The 20121-nt window shown below is 55.7% G+C and overlaps 1 protein-coding gene across 1 annotated transcript in view; it reads right to left on the bottom strand.

The window, feature by feature from the left end:
• RBM19 (RNA binding motif protein 19) overlaps nucleotides 1-20121 on the bottom strand; it is a 109621-nt gene that overhangs the window by 59053 nt on the left and 30447 nt on the right. Inside the window, exon 21 of the mRNA XM_036276588.1 lies at nucleotides 18175-18291. Within this exon, the coding sequence (XP_036132481.1) occupies nucleotides 18175-18291 (117 nt within the window). The remainder of the gene's footprint in view (nucleotides 1-18174; nucleotides 18292-20121) is intronic.

The raw sequence follows: 20121 nt of genomic DNA, 5'->3' as shown, positions 1-20121 counted from the left end.
ACCAAGCGCCAGGCAGAAGAAACCCGTGACAGCGGCACTGTCCTGGCTTCGTTTGCTGCAGTCTGAGTTTTACAGGGGTTGGCTCTGGAGTTCACGAGCCACACTGGAGAGAGCTGGGCAGAGAGGATGCCGAGTCACCCACAGGTGCGTTACAAGGGAGCTGCGCCCTGAGTCTGAGCCCGAATATTTCGTGACACCCCCTCCACGCCCTCCTCCGGCACCTCTAACAAAGCAATGGACGACTGTCTTGTTTTAAATGAACGTTTTCCTTCTGACTCTAAAGCAACCTCCGTGCTCAGAGTAGGCAACCTGCCAAACACAACAGTAACAGAGAAGGAACAAAAAGTACCGACAAACCCACCGACAATAACTGTGACTTGGGTGCATTTCCTTCCAGCCTTTTTCCTGTGTTCACTCAGTGATCACACTGGGAATACGAGTTAGATTCTTCCTTCCTTCACTTAACTGCTGGATCAAAGCATCTCCCCTCAGGAACCTCCTTGACAAACAGACTGGTGTCGCTCTGGCCCTCCAGCCTTAATCCAGCCCACCCTCTCTCTCCGACGAAGATCACAGCGCTGCCAATTTTTTCTCACAAACAACCCTTCATGGGCAATCCCTGCATATAAAAAATGTTATCAATTCTCAATTATTCCTATAGGATAAAGCCCCAGAAACAGACTTACTAGGTCAAAGGGTAAGCGCGTTTTCACTGGGGCTGGAGCTGTCCTAGCGGGACGATCTAAAACTAAAAACACTCCTTTTGCCGTTTAAGGCTAAATTAAATAAAATTAAATTCAGTTCCTCAGTTGCACAAGCCACATGGTGAGTGCTCAGTGGTCCGGGATTTCTGTTGCTGCAGGAAGCTCTATGGAACACAGCTGCCCTGGGCACGCTGCTGATGCAGGGCGCAGACGAGCTTGGGGGGGTGAGCTCGGGTGGGGGGGGTGAGCTCGGGGGGTGAGCTCGGTGTCAGGCCTTCCCTGACTGCACCAACAGCCCTCATTCATCTCTTTCTCTCCACATGTGGCTTAAGATGTCTCAAAACTTAATGGAATACTATGCAGCTGTAAGATCTCTTACCCTTTGGAACCTGGAGAGTATCAGGCTAAGCTAAACAAGCCAATCAGAGAAAGACAAGCACCTCATGATCCACTTATTTGTGGAATATAATGAACAAAATTAGCTGATGAACAAAACTGATCCAGGGCCATGGAAGCAGGGAACAGACTGACCAACCTCAGAGAAAAGGGGGTTGGGAAGAGAGAAACCAGAGAACCTACATGCATATATGTATGCACAACCAACAGACACAGACGGCAGGGCGGTAAAGGCAGAGGAGTGGGGAGGGGGGACTGACGGGGGTGGGGAGAAGGATGTCAATGGGGGAAAATGAGAAATATCTGTAATAAAAAATAAAGGCAACATGAATCTCCTGGGGGGGGGGGGGGACGACTTCTCCAAACATCCCAGCATGTACCTTATCCCAATGGCAGAAGAGACTGAACACACACGTCTAAAGACTGAGTCTTACTCTAAGTTGTCTTGTGCTTATTTTAACATTTCAGGTGAACTTGGCACATTACTCCACAACAGAGCTGTATTTGTGCCAAAACAAAAGATGTCCTTTTTCCTTCTTCTATATTCCTGAGTAAAACAAGCTTCAGGAAGATGATCCTTGTTAATCTTGTGGTTTGGGGTACAGTAAGTTCTGCGACTTTACGCTAAACGACACGTAACGACACCAATTTTACCGCAGGCTACTGGAGATAATCCAGAGGCACGTCCCTATGGCACCTGGCGCCGCTGTTCCAGGACCCGCTGGATCAGAGGGCAGACGGAGCATGCTCTCTCCAGCTTGAATCCCAGGACCCGCTGGATCAGAGGGCAGGCGGAGCATGCTCTCTCCAGCTTGCATCCCAGGACCCGCTGGATCAGAGGGCAGGCGGAGCATGCTCTCTCCAGCTTGCATCCCAGGACCCGCTGGATCAGAGGGCAGGCGGAGCATGCTCTCTCCAGCTTGAATCCCAGGACCCGCTGGATCAGAGGGCAGGCGGAGCATGCTCTCTCCAGCTTGCATCCCAGGACCGCTGGATCAGAGGGCAGGCGGAGCATGCTCTCTCCAGCTTGCATCCCAGGACCCGCTGGATCAGAGGGCAGGCGGAGCATGCTCTCTCCAGCTTGAATCCTAGGCTCCATCCCGTCCCCGGGAGCCCTCCACAGACAGAGCTTTTGAGAGGGCAGGACTGAGAGTCAGCAGGCGCAGGTGCCTTTTCCCCTTCTTGCTGTGTTTGCTAGGAAGCTCAGGGTTAAGTTTAGTGCCTCTTTCCCGAAGTATTCCTCAATCGGGGAGCTGTAACCAAATTTTCTTCCAACTGACATTTTTCTTGAATTTCCTCACTGATAAATTAAGGTCTTCATACTTCTGGAAGTAAAGAACCGACTTGCAAATAATAATGATAAAAAATGTATATATATATATATACAAGGAACCCTTACAGATTCCCAGGCAAGAGCTTCATTTTCCTGGAAAGGGAGGAAGCTGCTCACCTGCTCCTCCGAATGAGGAAGTCCTGGGCTAGGACTCGCGGTCTGGCTGCCTGACTGCGGAGCCAAGCTGTCTCCATGGCTTTGTACAGGCTCAAGAAGGACACACTGGTGGGACGATGTTAAAGCCACAGAGGGGCAGCCACACGCCCACAGATGCCCTTGAGCTTTCTGATACTAGACAAGGACTGTTCCCTTCTGCAAGCCTGCTCTCTGGCAGAAGACAAGGCCCATCACCGGGGACACAGGACACAATGAGCACAGCCGAGGCCAGCAGCCAGGAGCCCCATTAACCAAGGGTTCTGCCTAGCGTGGTGATAACGGATACTCATGATGATGACCCGGGGCCCTGCAGGCCCTGAGTCACCTCCTGGATCATCAAAGATTCAATTACATTCCATCAAGTTCCAGTGGTAAGTATTTTTATTCTAATCTTATTCCCGGGAGGTTGGCCACCCATGGTTATGGATGGTAGCTCTCCATTAACCATGTGGGTCTGCCAGGAAGCCCCACCGCTCCACTCGGTGGGGTTGGAGGGAGAGTCCATCAGTCTGTAGAGGACAGCGGGCCAGCCGCAGGGCTGCGTGGACAGGGAAGGCCGGTGGTGGGGGAGAACAGCCTGGGCTGGGAGGCAACCGGCTCTGCCACCTCCCCGTTCTGAACTCCGTTTTCCTCATCTGTGAAATGGCCGCACAAACCCCGCAGGGAAGAGAGAGCGCCGGTGTGACCGGCTAAACAGATGGATCGCCAGACCCCTTTCCAGAGCGAGAACAGCATAACGAGACTGAACACAGCACCATTTTCATCTAAATGGACCAACATGACTGCACGTGCTGTCTACCGGTGCACACGCGGACGGAACGCAGAGAAACATCCAACAGCAGCTACGGCAGAGGGTACCGTGGACTCTCTGGGGAGGCAGGCGGCACTGAGTGACTTTCTTCCAACAAAGAAGAACAGTCGTTTTAGTTGTGCAATTAAATTTGATTTTTTTAAAAAGGAAAAAGACCCAAGGGAGTCAATGGGGGAAAAAGGGAGGACATCTGTAATACTTTCAACACTAAAGATTAAAATAAGTAAACAAATAAACAGATAAAAACCCCACACATACACAGAGAGCACGTATGCGCATGTGAGGCCTAACTGTGGGGCTCAGTAAAGGGTGGAGGTTACGACTAGGCTGAACCCAGTGAAAGGGCCCTTTCTGCAGGTCAAAGAGGACCTGCGGGCATTCTTCACAGTTGAACCCCAAACCCGTGGGCTGACGAGTCCCCCAGCCCGCCAGATGGCCGGAGGCGGCTGGGAGGAGGACAGGAACGAAGACAAAGCAGAGCAAACAAACCAAACACCCCTGGGCCCTGGGCCCTAAATCTTCCCTGCTAACATGCTTTCTTCCCGGCTCGAAAAGTCAGGGTAGCAGCAGCCCCGTCACATAAGATGCTGCTGAGAGCGCAGAGGGGTTCTCAGCGGGGGGCTGTGTACTCTTCAGAGGCTGAGGGCAACCCAGGCCATGCCCTGCAGAGATCGGGTCCAGACCATGGTGCCGGCCGCGCCAGGAACACGGGCAGGCATGGACAGTTAGGGAACAAATTCTCTTCTAAGACGTTTATGGTTTGGATGCTCTCATGACACCCCTTTGAGATGACTGCAGGCAGCCTGGGGATTTTCCAAAATCTGAGCTGGGGACCAATGTTCTGAGTGCATTTCACAAGGGCTCAGAGGTGAAGGGGAGGGGAGGCAGGGGGAGCAGCCTAGTATCCCTGGCCCCACAAGTGAAATGTATGAAGAGTCGAGACAGGCTCGATCCGGAGGACTGCAGGGCCTTTCTGGCCATATTATAATGTAATAACATGAGGCCACAGGTTCTCCAAGTTTTCGGGATCACGGTGTCCGTAGTGACCCAGTAGGGTTTTCATGACATCCTTTGGCCAAAAAATACCTAAGAGTTCTGTCATAACTTAATAGTCTAAACGATGAACAGGTCTAAACAACTTAACAGTACTTGGCACCATCTCTGATCGATGTTGCTGTTTCTACAGAAACTCTACAGTATCCCACAGTGCACCTGTGTGAGGTCACTGAGGCACCCCAAGGTTCCTCGGTGCACAGTTTGAGAAGCATGGCCCTGGGCACACTGTTTTACTTTCATCAACTCATTGAAACCTCCCAAGTACGGACTGTGGTCCTCACGTCACTCAGTCAGGGTGTTTCAATGACACGACCGAGCCTGACAGCTGGAGGAGCCAACACTTAACACCAATTGGCTGGTCAGCTGCCCAGGCTGAACAAGGCGCAGCACTAGAGGGTGCCCCTCCCTCAGCACCGAGGCTCTGAATTAAGCTACCAGCTGCTCGTAGATTTCGCACAAAGCCTCCAGCTGCGCTGAGCAGCCTCTTTGCCTTCAATGCTCACCTTGACGGGGCCTCTGCCCACACCCTCTCCCCAGCAAATTCAGACTGGCTGAGGAGCTCCAAGCAGCTGAAATGACCGACTCCCACACTGCAGACCACACAGAAACTGGTGGCATTCAACCACCGTGGGCTTGGCAGGGAGAAAGATCTGCAGGTCTCAGTGGACCTGAGTATCGTGGACCAGAAGTTTGTAGTAAGGTAACAGCATAGATCTGGGGCCTCTCAGATAGATTTAGACATAGGTACGTGTGAGGGTAGGGTGGGGCTGTGGGGAGGATTCTGTATTTTTGCAGGGTAGTTTTTAAACTTCCTACTTGCGTTTAGACAATCTGAGCTTTAACACGTGTACTAAACAGTGCTGGAAAGAGACTCGGCACCAGTGGTGCAGGCACGCTGACCGCAAAGACTCGCGTGAGCAGCGAGCACCATCACGGGGGGTGGGCATGGGTGCTACATCTCGGGAAGCTGTCTTCGCCCAGACCTACCTACGACAAGAGATCAATTAGCGAGAAGGAACACAAAAATGCTTTTCTGTTCTTGATTCTAAGAGCACTTGGTTATCCATTCACTGATAGTTTCAATAACACTACAATGCTAACTGAGCTTTAAGTGTCTAAGACAGCTTTGTAGGAGGCCACAGCGAAAGAGGCGTTTGATGACCGACTGAGACTCAGATGAGCCTCAGGTCGGGGTTCCCATTTGCACGGGCTCACTTGGCAGCCGGGCACTGTCTGCTTCGGTACCACTGACGTGAGACAGACCCAGATCTGGACCTGAGGCGACATCTTTCTAATATTAAAACCCACGTTCTGAATCTCGCTTCCGCAAAACAGTGCCATCCATCACACTAAACTAATGTTCTTAATTTGAATTTTATTGATTTTAAATTTTGTTTGTGTTTAATTTGAAAATGTGTTCTGGTTTTATAGTCCTGAGAGAACCATGAGCGTAAGTTGTCAGTTTATTCTGAATTTCACATTTGTACAAACTCAAGTCACACATTAGTAACGCTACCCACATTACACTGTGGGGGAAGGGCCACATGCTTTCTCTTTTCCTCTAAAAGGGCTCCTTTTACATTGCTCAAGTTTGAGAAATACAGGTCACGGCCCCCGATTTTCTGAAATGTTCCTTTAGAATAGGAAACCCCTTCAGAGACGACCATGTTCTTGAGCCCCTTCACTTCAGTGTCTTTGGGGAGGACCAGAAAGATCGGTTAACTTTCCTAGGAGCACACAGCTAATTAGTAGCAGGGCTGGGAGGAGGAGCCCAGCCCCTTGCTCTCGGGCCGTCCCAGTGCACTGCAGAGACCTGAGCCATGCGGGCATGACAGCCACCCCTGGGCCGGGAGGAAGGCCAAGTCCTTTACCAGCATCGCTGACCTTGTCCTTAGAGCAAACCAGACACAGCGGCCGTTCTTGCCGTTCTGTAGGGACGGCTCTGAGTCCTAGGGAGTTGTCCCCGGGCCAGCGACGAGAAGGCCCGCCTCTGTGTCCGGCGTTAATGGAGTGGACTGGTTTCCACCCCCACGCCAAGACAGGCCTTCCCTTTCTGGAGTTCACGTTTGTTTCTGTAACCCAGCACCTGGCACAGTCCCTGCCTCATTAGAGATGCTTAGTAAATATTTGCTAGCCCGACATGTTCCTCCTTAACTACGAGGCAGTGTCCAGACCCCCCCTTGCCAGGGAAGCTCTGAGACACGAGCCGCGGGAGGGGACGGAAGCTGCTCCTGCTCAGACGCCCCGAGACGTCCTGGGCTCCGGCTGCCTCTCAGCACCCAGCGCGCGGGAGTCGCCGAGCACAATGATCGGCTGCAACAATGAGCGACTGCCGCCCTCCCGACAAGCCCGGACAAAGCGCGGAGACCTTGTAGCTGAAGAGGGAGTGAATGGAGAGAGGGGAGGTGTGAAGCAGGGTTAGAGCGAGAGTGGCGATGGCGCCCGACTGCGGGAATCAGGGCGCACAATGCCGCCCTACCGCCCCCCAAGGACTCGCACATCCTCCCCAGGGTGCCTGTCCCACTGCCTGGGCCTTTGTCACCTGGTCGGAATCAGCCTGGCTGTGGAGGGAAAGAAAACGTCGCTGCAGTGAAGACCGAATCTACAGATCGGCAACGAAAGGAAGAAGCCACAACCAGTAACTCTTCTCTGCTCCGAGTTTACGATTTTTTCAAGAGGGACACTATCTGAGCTTCCACAGGGGCCCTGATTTGGGACTGCCCCGCCAGTCATACGGAAACGGAAAAGCTTGAGCGATGTGTGATGAACACCATATTTTTAGGCAAATAGCCGGCCGGGCGGCTTACCGACTGCAGGAGGCCCGTGGCAGGCATCACTGGTCAGTTACCACGCCACTGCCCAGGGAGCCCAGACGGCCTCAGCCCTCCATCAGAGTTCCAGCCCACCGTGGCCAACAAGAGCTGGTGCTGGTTTGCCAGGCGGAAGCGACCCACCCTGGCTGGCCCCGCCAACCCTGTCACTGCCTCCTTCGAGAAACAGAGGCTCCGAGAAGCCGCGCCACCGCCAAGGCCGCACTATGGGTGCAGGACGGAGCTGGGGGAGCATTCAGGTCTCCCGACTCCCTGGCCAGTGTTCTTCTCACTTGGAAAATCACACTGGCTCCTCCCCAAGCTGACAGCCGACTCCTGACGACGGAAGGACAAGGACAGTGTGAAAGGGAGAACCCGGGTAACCCGAGCGGCCTGGCGTTGGCAGCTGACCGTCCCTGGTGGACGCACTGAGAGGCAGAGAGTGGGATCACTAAAGAAGCAGATGCAAAGGGTCTGGAATAGGTTTCTGCAAAGGGGCCTCTCGAATGAAGAGAGAATCACCCAGCGCCCGTCCCCAGCAGACTCCTTGGGGCCGTGTTCCTGGGGATCTTAAATGGGGGAGCATGCGGAGGAACCTGGCTTTGCGCACAGCCTGCCGGACCAGCAGCCGGAGGGACGGAGGTTGGTAAGAGCCTGAGGAAGTTACGTGCTGGCTTCTTCTCTGGAGAGTGTGGAAACACCTGTGTTTCCTCACCCCACAAACAACTGAAGCTTGATGTTTTTCTACATTCTCTAGAGCAGCAGGCTCAGGCAAAAACCTACTAAATAAAAGCAGGTCCTAGGAGATCAATATACTTACTAGGCCAGCCTGTTCATGTCCCTGGGCTCAATTTGCCTCGATTTAAGTAATGGCGTGCATATACTCTTTATATATACAGAATATAAAAGTTGAAATAATTGCCCCCATATCTACCACATCACCTGGCTATTAACTGTGTGGCTGTTGAGCGTTAATTTCCTTCTGACCAAAGAACAAGACTACCTGTGCTGGATCCCAAAGCCCAGAGGACTCCTTCTTTGACACCCCCTCCCCCCCCAATATTCTACTGTTGACATACTTCGGGGCGCAAGTGTCTCAAAGGGAGTGAGCCTGGTCTCTTACTCCATCAGAAATCCCTTTACAGCATCCTTAATTGACTTAGCTTTAGACTTTACTTGCTTGCCCCTGGTGATGGGCAACTCACTACTGCAGAAAGTGTCCTTTTCTAATTCTTTATGGTTGGGACATTCTTTTTCTGTTGTTTTATCTTGAGATAACTTTGGACTCGCACGCAGTCATGAGAAATAATCCGTTACTCCTCACCCAGTCTCCCTTAAAGGTAGCATCTGACAAAACTAGAGCACTGCTTTGTGTGTATATTTAATTCTATGCAACTTGATCACATGTAGACTCGAGTGACCCTAGTCAACAGTGCACAGACAGAACGATTTTATCATGAGGACCCCACATGCTATCTGTTACAGTCACACCTACCTCTCCCCCTACTTGCCTCCCTAATCTGGGGCAACCACTCATCTGCTCTCCATCTCCATCATTCTGTCACTTTAAGAATGTTATATATGGCCTCCCTTACATATGGAATCTAAAAAACAAAACAAATGAATGAAACCTAAGCAGACTCAGCACAGGATGGCTCCCAGAGGGGCCAGCGTGGGGGGATAGGTGAAAGGGGAATAATAACAGCAGTGACGGAGGATGACTAGAATTAGTGGGGTGATCACACTGGAAGGTGTAAAAATGTCGTATCACCATATTGTACACCTGAAGCTAATATCTCTAAAACTGTATACCAACTACACTTAGGTTAAAAGGAAGGAGTATTGAACCAGGCAGCACCTTTTAGTACTGGCTTCCCCACTCAGCACAGTTCTCCAGGTGCATCCAGACTGCTACACATATGAGAGTTCGCTCCTTTTTCTTGCTTAGGAACATTTCACGGTGCGGACGGACCTCAGTTCGCCTCACCACTCGCCCCGAAGGACGTCTGGGTTGTTCCCGGTTTCTGGCCGTTGTGCACAAAGCTGCTGTGGACATTTGCACAGGTTTCCTTCCTCCCTGCTTCTCTTCCTCCTCTCCTTGGTAACAGCTTTATTCAATGTAACTCACCACACAGCTCACCCACTGAACGTGCACCAGTCACCGGTTTCTAGGATCCACGGTGGATCCTAACTTTCGTCAGCGTGGAGGAAACCGTGGTCCTTCCGCTGTCACCTCCCCCACCTCCAGCCCCAGCACCGGCCCTCTCTGTCCGCCTGTTCTGGACACTCCCTACACACGGACCACCCAAGCGGAGTCCCCTGGCGCCTGGCCTCTTGCACGCGGCGGTGCTGTCCAGGTCCGTCCAGGATGTCACGCGTCACTGTTCAGCCCTGTGCGTGGCAGAGTGACATCCTGCTGTGGGCAGACCCATGTGGCTGCCCTCGCCGGCTGTGGACGTGCGCTTCCACTCCTCCGGGGATGCCCATGGGCGCGATGGCTCCCACGGTGAGCGCGTGCTGTGTCGGTAAGCGCGGCCGGCCGTGTCGCACCCCCAGCAAGGCGTGAGCGACCAGCCTCCACGTCCTTGCAGGCATCCTGTGCCTCTCCCGTGCTTTCCCGCGGCCATTCAGAGAGGCGTGGGTACCTCCCTTGACTTCCTGAGCAGAAATCCGGTTCTCGGGACCCCCTGCTGTGAGCCTCCGCCCCGCCACCTCCCTCGGGCGCTCCTTCCGGAGGCTGGCCAGCGGAGGTGCTGCCTGGACCTCGCCTGTGAGCTCAGGCCACTCTCCCCTAAGCCAGTGGCCCCACTTCAGAACATGAAGGGCTCCAGTCAAGCTGTGGTCCTGCCGTGCGCAGGGGATCTGGACCACGGGATTCTGTTGAGATGCCGTCCACACCCGATGTGAATCCTGGAGTCCACTCAGAACCCCAGATCTTTTTTTGCAAATGAAAAGATGTTAGGCAAGGGGATGTTGGACATTCTCTTCACGGAAGAATGGATTCCTTGGTAACTTTTGTTCCTGCCCTGTCACCATAACCATCTTTCCAGGTGGGCCATCTTTTCCTTCGAATGGAGGGCTCTGGGGCAGGAGCAGGAGCTTCAAGACTGGCTCAGCGCTTCCGAGTATTTGCAGCCTGGCCGTGCTGAGCATCGGGCGTGTGCGGCCTCAGAGGGGACAGGGCTGGAGGCAGGTGCGGACGGCGCCCTCCGTCCCTGGAGTTCGTCACGGGAGAGTGACTGGGAGTGCGAATCCGGCCATGCCGCTTGCTCAGGTTTATGGCCGGGCAGCCACCTGCCTCCTGAGCTTCAGTTCCCCAGGCTCGTCGGGGGACAGGAAGTGACATCATGAGCACAAAAGCACTGTGGGCCCCGGCAGGGCCCTTTTAAGGGCTATGCAACGTCCGGAGGCATCATCAACACAACCTGGACCCCGGCACAGGACACGCCAACAGGGGAGGGCGATATGGCAATGAATGTGCACCACTGACATCTAAGAAGCGGACGGAGACCCTGAACCAGAGGTGTTGACCAGAACCGCGAACACGTGCGCGCAAGGACGGACCCACAGAGAAGGGCAACCTGAGCACCACCAGGTGGCCACTGGCTGTGATGCATCACGGCAAGGAAGGGGTGGCATGCGGAGTGGGGCTGACCCCTGCTCCACCCCCAAATGTGCCGCAACATCTAGTGACTGTCGTCCTTGAGTCTTCTCTGCACCCGTCCCCGCTGAAGCCATCAGCGGCTCTCTGTAAAGGCACCCCCCAATCGACCCGGCACCCCACGTCCACCACTGACTCCTGGTCAAGCCAGTCACCGCTGGCCCAGGTGACCGCAGAAACCTCCTGGGGGCGGTCTGCTCACACCCACTGACCCTCTGCTCCTCAAGATTTCTGACAACGAAGTCAGACCCGCTCCCTCTGCTCTGAACCTCCGCTCCTGGGGACGAAGACCCGGGGCCTGAAGTGCACAGAGCTGGACAGCCAGGCGGCCCCGAAGAACAAAGACAGCAGGTATCGAGCTACAGCAAAGCCACAGTAACTAGCACCGTGCGTGTCGGCACAGGGAGGGATGGGCAGACCCGTGGAATGAACGAGAGCGTCCAGAAGCAGACCCTCACGTACACGGCCACCTGATTTATGACAAAGTCAATACCGCAGAGCAAAGGAGAGAATGGTCTTTGCAACAGATGATGCCGGGCCATTGAACATCCACGCAGGGGGAAGTGTCCCTCGATCTCTACCTCACGCCATACAAAAAATCAATGGCAGACGGCGGCACAGCTGAATGTGAAAGGTCAAAGCGCTCAGAGGAAAACGCAGACTTCCTTCATGTGCTTGGAGGAGGCAACGGCTTCTTCAACAGGACACAGAAATCCTACCCATGCAGGGAAAAAACGACAAGTCGACTATGTTATGAGCCTCTGTTTCTCAAAGGACACCATTAAGACGACACCATTGAGCTAAGGACAAAATGGGAGAGTGAGAGATGCCAATCATACATCCACCAAACAACCAGGATTCAGAGTATAAAAAGTTATATATAGTGACTAGAAAATTAGTATTAAAGACTGATAAAAAAATCAGACAACCCAATTAAAAAAAAATGGACAAAAGACTTGAACAGGCACTCTGCAAAAGTGTATATCCAAATACTCATAAACATATAAAAAATAATTCTGATTGCCTTAGCCATCGGGAAAGGGCAAATTAAAACCACAGTGTGACGATGCCATTCTTTACCCACCGAAATGGCTAAAAAGAGAAAGACAATATTAAGTGTTAGCGAGGACAAAGGGCAACCAAACATCCAGACTGATGGTGGCGGTGGAAACTGATACAACTACTTTGGGGACGTGTTTGGCGATATTTACTGATGCTGAGATATGCACACCCTGTGACGCAGCAATACCACTCACTCCTATGTGGACACCCCACAGAAACCAAGCACATGGTCACCAAAAGACACACAAGAATGTTCACAGGAACAGCATTTGAAGTAGAAAAAAAAACAGCAAACTGCCCAAATGCTCCTCAGGACAAAGGGTACACTTTGGGGCAGTGAAATTACTGTGTGATGCCATCTGGATGGACACATGTCATTATGCAACTGCCCAAACCTACAGAATGTACAACACCCAGGGAACCGTGATGTAAACCACGGGCTCTGGGTGATCTGTCCACAGGTTCGCTGACTGTCACACTGCCCTGCCGGGTGGGGGCTGCAGATCGTGGGGGAGGCTACGGCGGGTGGACCGGGGTATGTGAGAACTCTGCTCTCCTCGCAGTTTTGTTGTAAACCTAAAACTGCTCTTAAAAAACAGTCTTAAACAAAACAAAACAAAGCAAACCCTCGGCGGAGTGGGATGGGCAGGCCCCATGGGGAAGCGGGTCAGAGCGGGAGTGACTGTAGAAGTGAGCGTGGAAACTGGGCTGGGCCCTCTCCTCTTGTCCTCGGGGGGGTCGGGGGGGCTGCAGCCTTATCTGTGATGTGTGTACGTTTTATAAAAGGGGGAGAAAAGATATCCTAGATGTGAAATTATGGCTAAAAGACAAAACCCAAACCCTTACCTAGGGCGTGCCTCTCCGCAGAGGCCATGTTTGCCTTAGTCCAGGGGTCAGCACCCTGTCCCCAAACAGGGCCAGAGAGCCAACCATTTACAGGCTTGAGGGTCACTGGGTCTCTGACACAACTACTGGACTGCCACTGTGCTGGGATGCAGCCCGGCACGAAAACGAGGGCCTGGGTGGGCGCTCTCCACCATGGGTCTCTCCTCAGAGGTGGGGGAGGGCACGGGCACAGCCTCCCCTTACAGCCCTCCCCACCCCTCTTCTCAACCGCGCTGGGCTGGGCTGGGGAGCTGCCCACGGCTGACTACTTCCTGTATTTTTTTGCAGAGCTTCTGCCCCAGGAGGCCTGGTGAGCAGGAAGCAGCCCCACCGCCCAGCCCATGACGGTGCTGGAGGCTCACAGCTCCTGGAAAAGCACCACCGACAACAGGAGGGCACAGGGCAGGGACCCTGCGCCTGGCGAGGGGCCTCAGTCGGCCAGCTGTCCTCGGCCTCCCTCCACGGTCGCGGTCATGGTCGCTGCGAGAGGAAATGAAAGGTCAGGGACAGGCAGGCGCTGTCCACAGTGGACACGACAGGTGCGCGGGGACAGGAGATGCAAGCCTGTAATTGCGGCCTCCGGGCCCTGTGGCGAGCTTGCCCATTCACACCCTCGCAGGTGGTCACACCTCTGAGAAGGAAACTAGCAAAGAAAAAGAGGCTCAGGAAAAGCTCTCCGTCTGCAGCACGAAGCCTCCGGTCCAGGCCGCCTGACCTGCCAGCAGCTCCCAGGTCCCTGAGCCCTGGGGACAATTCCTAATTTACTTATTTATTTAGTCCTCACCTGAGGACGTTTTTATTGATTCTAGGAAGAGAGAAAGAGAGAGAGAGAAACGATAGGTCTCCTGTGCACCCCGATCGGCCATTGAGCCCGCAACCTTCTGGTGTCCGGGACGACACTCCCAGCTGACTGAGCCACCAGCCAGGGCCGAAGGCCTCACTGTAGGTGGCAGCAGTGCTCACGAAGGCACAGCCCCGCGCTGGTAGGTCTGCCCTCAGGCAATCCTGAGCAGGGTGCCAGGCTGGCTGGAGCCGCCTGTATCATCAGCTGGGCGGCACGTTCTTTTACCCATTTCACAGATGAGGAAAACGGAGGTGCACAGCCGGGAAGTACACAGCCTAGGAAAAAGGGGAACTGTCTCGAACCCACGAAGTCTGTCACCAGAAGTGGCCCTTTGCCGTTACTCCGCCTCGCCCGCCCCGAGAACTGTCTGGATGCTCTGTCACCTGCTCCTTAGCCGTGCTCCACGGAGGTGCTGGTGCCGACAGCAGACCAGCCTCTGTGAATTGCCTCCCCACACTGAGCCTTCACTGTCGGGGATGGGGGACAAGCAGGCATGATTTTCAACCCCACCCCGCAGATGAGGAAACTGAGGCCGGCCAAGTACCAAACTACACTCCGACTCCAAACCCCAGGTCTTTCTGCGACTCTGCAAGCAGGAGTGGCTATGCAATTCGCAGAGCCCAGTGAAATGTGGAAATTTAGGGCCCCTTGTTCAAAAATCGAGGGTTTTAAACGGTGGCAGCAAAGCATTAGACAACTAAGCGTGGGGCCTCACGCGACCCCTCAGGTCCTGTGCTCACGGGGCCGGCCCTGGGGGCAGAACCTCCTTCCTGAAAGATTCCTGCCTCCAGAAACCCCGTTTCTAGCAGCTCGCTTCTGGAGTGGGCTGCAGTGCGGGGGTGGGGGACTGGGGGCAGGCACATACTCGGGGAGAGGAGAAACAGACCAGAGACGCCGCAGGGAACTCTGCTCAGCACTGCTGCGGGGGAAGGCTCTGCGGGGTCAGACCTGCCCCGAGTTCGAAGCCTGGTGCTGCCGCTGGCTTTGTGCGGCCTGGGGCCGTGGCTGACATTTACCGCCTGCCTGCTCTGCATCAGGGGCTCCACGTGCACAGTCATTTACTCTTCTCAACAGCCCCTGCTGCAGCCACACGGCGAGGGAGCTGGGTGCCAGCCCGAGCCGGCTGACCACCCAGCGGAATTTGGGCTCTGGAGCTGGTTTTGTTCACTGGGAAACGAAGACAATGATAAACCACCCTGCAGGGCTGTTTTGATAAATGGACATCTAATAATGAAAAGCATTTCAGCCCACAGTGCTTGGCACAGAGGCCGGGGCCTGAAAACAGCGCTTAATGATAATGATAAACACGACCATTTATTACTACAGCGTCACCGTAAATCACAACCCGTGCTATCATCAGGACTTTGTGCCAGGGGAAACTGAGGCCCAGGGGGAGGGTGGCAGAGAGAGCACCGCTGTCTCCTAGTGCCCTGCTGTGCCTGCTCTCGGACTTCCTGGAAGGGGAGCCTCAGTCGTCTCGGACGACCCTGCAGAACTACGTGGTGGCCTCCAGGCTAACGCAGCGTGGCTGGGAAGCTGCCGGCCCAGCTCACGCCCCTCGGTGGGTGGCCTTGAGAACCCGCCCGTGCTCGCCCACACCCTGCCTGCGTGTCTGCACACCTGGGCGCGTCACTGCCTGGCAGTCTCATCCTCTCCTCCCCGGGCCTCCAGACAGTGAGCTCAGAGGAGCCGTGTCCCCCCTGAAACGGCGGTGCCCTCGGCGCCGGCACGTGCCCGGTGCAGAACTCGGAGCCGTGTCCCCCCTGAAACAGCGGTGCGCTCAGCGCCAGCACCGTGCCTGGTGCAGAACTCGGAGCCGCGTCCCCCCTGAAACGGCGGTGCCCTCGGCGCCAGCACGTGCCCGGTGCAGAACTCGGAGCCGTGTCCCCCTGAAATGGCGGTGCCCTCGGCGCCAGCACCGTGTCCGGTGCAGATGGTGCCCGGGGGTCACTAAGATGATCTGGGAAGCGACGGTGGCCTCTAGACCTGGCAGACGGGAGTGGTTCCAAGCCCGGGCTCTCGGTCAGACACTGACATTCAAATCTGGGCTCAGCTGTGAGCTGAGTGGTCCAGGCAGGATGCTTCAGGTCCCCCGTTTCCTTTGGGGTACAGAAAGGATAAGGGCATCCCTCCACTTCTCTTTTGCAGGGCTGCTGTGCTGCTACAGAAGACACTGCATGGGAAGCGGGCAGCACAGCCTGTAACCGAGAGCTTGTGAGACTGTGACTACATCATACCTGGTAGGGTAAGTCCACAAAAGCTGCCTGGCAAAGTGAACCAGACTGGCTCCCCCACACCCTGCAATCTCCCCCTGGCTCTGACCTTTGCTGGCCACTGGCTTTGTCTGAATCCCTTCTGTGGTTATCTGGACCGGCTGGGCTCCCTGAGAAGGCTCGCAGTGGCCCCTGCTGGCCGCCCCGGGGAACTGCCTGAGACGCCCGGCTCCAGCACACAACAAAGCAAGGTGAGCCCTCGGAGCCTTTCCACCTCCAGGGGTTGACGCGACTCCCAGCAGAGCAACGGCAGGAAGAAGTGACACGGCTCACAATGATGCTTGGCGGACACTGACTCCCAGTCTTCTTAAAATAAATATAAAACACGAGATCAAACAAAGCGCTTTTCCCCTTCCGTGGTGGTCTTTTGTTCCCTGGATAAGTCATCCTAAAGCCAGGCTGGTGTGGCTCAGTGGCTGAGCGTCAACCCTGCACCCAGAGGTCGCCGGTTCGATTCCCAGTCAGGGCACATGCCCAGGTTGTGGGCCCGATCCCCAGTGGGGGGCATGCAGGAGGCCGCCAATCAATGTTCTCGCTCATTGATGTTTCTATCTTTCTCCCTCTCCCTTAAAAAAACAAGAATGGAAAAAAAAAAAAAGAGTCATCCTAAAGACTGCGGAACCAAGCAAGACTCATTTCGACAGGAACTATCCTGACCAACGCGTGCCGCTCACAGCGATCCCAGGCTGAGGGGCAGGGCAAAGAGAGAGGCGTGTTGACAAGCAGGCCGGCAGGCTCGGGCCTGCACCTGCTGTAACGACGACCCTGCTCGCGTGTTCCTCTCCGCTACATCTGGGCTGCAGGAAAACACCCTCGGAGTGAGACCCCGTCTCACCAGGCCGTCCCCACCAAGGGGACCCGGATTCGCAGCTAAGACCCTGCCACTCAGAACCCGGCAGGGCTGGCGTCTTCTCATCAACCCAGGCCAGCTGTCTGCTCGGGGAGTGTACACCAGTGTATGACTCAGAACGCAGGCAGGATGGGGATCTCTGAAGCAAATCCTCTAACGGCTCCCCACTCTTTAAACCACCGAGTAAGAGCGAAGAGGCAGATTCACACGAGAATACTTCGCCGTCTCTACATTACACAACTTACCTTTCGTACCCACAGCCGACCTTGCAAGATGCTAACTGCAATTCTAATCCGAACTTAGCTCTTCAGGCTGCAACTAGGCGAACACGGGTGGCACGAATGAGGCCTGGTATGCAGAATCCTTCATGTTCACCCACGTAGGTTTCCAGAACTCTCAGATCCCAGCCAAGCCCAGACGAGCTGCTTGATTGGGGCTATGTCCCCTGCCGTTCCATTCTGAGGGCTAGACGGCCCTCTCTGTGCCAGCCAGCACAGGCCCGGGCACTGCCTTGGCCTAAAAATTTCCCCCTATGTCCTCTCACGAAGATGCTGCATCCAGGCCTGGTGCTGGGCGACACCTACCTGACCTAGAAAACCGGACAGGGCAACGTACCAGCACAGGGGGTACCAACCCGCACAAGGGGTACACACTGGCCCACAGACTGCACGGTGATTGATGTTAGAAACGAATGACTTGTCAACACTCTCCTCCTATGAATTCAGATGGCCAGTCTCCCTCCAGACATGGGAAGGACTCACTGGCTGACCAAACCTGCATTTGTGTGTGACATCACCGCGTCAGCCCCCACCCAGCCTGCTCCTGCTGTCCCCTGACCCGCCCGGCCCGAGAGGGCTCTGCTGGACAGCACTACTGACGTCGGCGACTCGCCCTCACCTCGAAAGTGCCCCACAGCAGCCCTGCGGCCCTGCGGCCCAGCCCCGGCCGGACACCGAAAGCCCGGTGTCTGGGCCCTGCCCTGACAAAGGCAGGTTCGTAAGTCACCAGGTCACTCGAACGCTGCCAAGGCGAAGAGCCACTGCTCCACGAGGAGGGGCCGAGCGGAAGGACCTCCAGGCAGATCGAGGCCGAGCTGCTGGGAGCACAGCACCCCTTTCCTGCCTCGCCCTGGAGGGAGGCTGCTGGCTCTCTGCCCCACGCTCTGCAGAGCAGCGGTGGAGATTCAGGGAGATAAATCAAAGGCAGCCACAGGTGACCTTTGAGAGACACGCGCTGGCCTTCAGCAGAGCCACCGCGGACCCAGAGGCCACCTCCCCAAGGCCCCGCAGGTCCCCACGCACACGTGTCCCGGGACCGAACCGGCGCGTCTCACCTGAAGAGCTCGCGGATCTCCCGGCTGTCAGCCTGGAAGGGGATGTTTCGCACCAGAATCTTGGAGGTCGTCTGCTTTCTGGACACTTGCTTCTTCCGAGTGGATGTCACGGCTGGCCTGGAGGGTGGGGAAGGGCGAGGTCACATGGGGTCAGCAGTGCTGCCTTACACTGACTCGACCGCCCTCCCCCAGAACCGAGGCTCGTCTCACGTTCGGGTGAGGGAGTCGGGGTGAGAGCGGCCGAGGCCACAGGGAGGAGGAGTCTCCCCGGGGATATGGACCATAATCATCATCTCTGGTCGGCACAGCCCACCCTTAGGGGTCTCCTGCCCTTCATCCGAGAGACTTAGGGGCTATCGGGGACTGGAGAAAGGAGCCCGGATGAGGGTGAGGCCACCTTCTCCCCAAATCCAGTCTCCTGTCTTTTTCCAGGTGCAGACCTGGCCGGCCCAGAGGTCTTGTCTGAGAGCTTCCGTCACTGCCCGAGGAGCACCACCTGGTCTCCAACCACGGAGATGGGCCGTGGATGAGAACAGAAGCAGCCTGCAGCCCCAGGCCAGCCTAACGAGTCCTGCCCTTCCTGTCCCATCGAAGCAGGGTAGGGTCAAGGCCTGGTTGTGTGCTAACCACCTGGGAGCAATCCCAACTCGGCCACTTGGGATCTGTGTGATCGGGGCAAGCTACTTGGCCTCTTGGGCCTCAGTTTCCTCAACTGCCGAATGAGCCTAATGATAGTGCCAACCTCATCCTAGTGTGTGAGGATGTAACACGAGAGGATGCGTCAGACACTGCCCAGTGCCTACCACGTGACAAACATCCAACAAATGGCAGCTATTATCCCCGTCACAGTTGTCACAACTCGCTTCCTGTAAGCCTGCACCCTGGCCCCTCCTCAGAGCCCGTCCCGCAAGTGCGACTGAAGTGACCCGGGTGCTCTTCTCCTCCCTGGCACAGTCTGAGCCCACGATGCTGAACTGTGTCTCCCCCACGGCCTGTCTCCAGCGCTGCGCTGGCCAATACAGTGGCCTCTAGCCACACGTGGTAGCTACAGCCAAAGGAAAACAAAACAAACCCAGAATTCAGGTCCTTGGCTGCCGGGGCAGCCAGCCTCCAAGGTGGGCCCCAGCGGCCCCTGCCTTAGCTTTCAGGCCTCGTGCAGTGAGGGGCACACGCGGCATCAGGACAGGTCTGAGACCAGCAGAAGACACCGGGACTGGGGCATGAAAGATAATGCTGTTTCCTCCCACACCCTCTTGGATCGCGTGGTCACTTGGGGAAGGGGCTGCGTGCTGTGAGGACACACACAATCCTAGGGAGAGGCCCGCGTGGCGAGGAACTGAGGCCTCCTGCCCACGTGAGGGCGCCACAGAGGTTTTATCAAGAACACTGCCCTAGAGAGAGAACCATGCAGAAATGCCGTCCCCGGGACCCGGGGCGTGTCTGGTGCACGGCTAGCTGGCTCTCTGGGCTTGGTGCTGAACACAGGATGGTACTAGGACCGAGAGCATGCAAGGTGACTGCAGCCCGACTCCCTCGAAACGGGACTGAAGAAAGATCGGAGCCCTGGCTGAGGCCCGTGTGCCTGGCACCTGCTGCAGGCTTTCCACACAACCCCGGTCACCAGGGTTGATTTCCAGGCAGTCACCCACCAAGGTGCTGAGAACCCAAAGCGGTGGGGCTCAGCAGCCAGACTCCCACTCTCACACCACAGCTCAGGGACCCGACTTCTGAGGGCTCCTGCACGGAGCCCTCTTCTCGCTAAGGATGCTCGGACGGGCGAACCGCACCAGAGGCGGCAGCGTTGATAGACAAGGAGAAACTGCAGGTGAGCCCACTATCGCTCCAAGACCACACGCAGGACCAGGGCCGTGGGAGGCGCTCCCTCCATCACTGGGCAGGTGGAGGACGACGACACGGCTGACGCTGCGCACGTCTGTGTCGGACACC

The sequence above is a fragment of the Molossus molossus genome, unplaced genomic scaffold (assembly GCF_014108415.1).
Source record: "Molossus molossus isolate mMolMol1 unplaced genomic scaffold, mMolMol1.p scaffold_m16_p_22, whole genome shotgun sequence".
NCBI lineage: Eukaryota > Metazoa > Chordata > Mammalia > Chiroptera > Molossidae > Molossus > Molossus molossus.
This window is presented reverse-complemented; position numbering and strand designations above follow the sequence as displayed.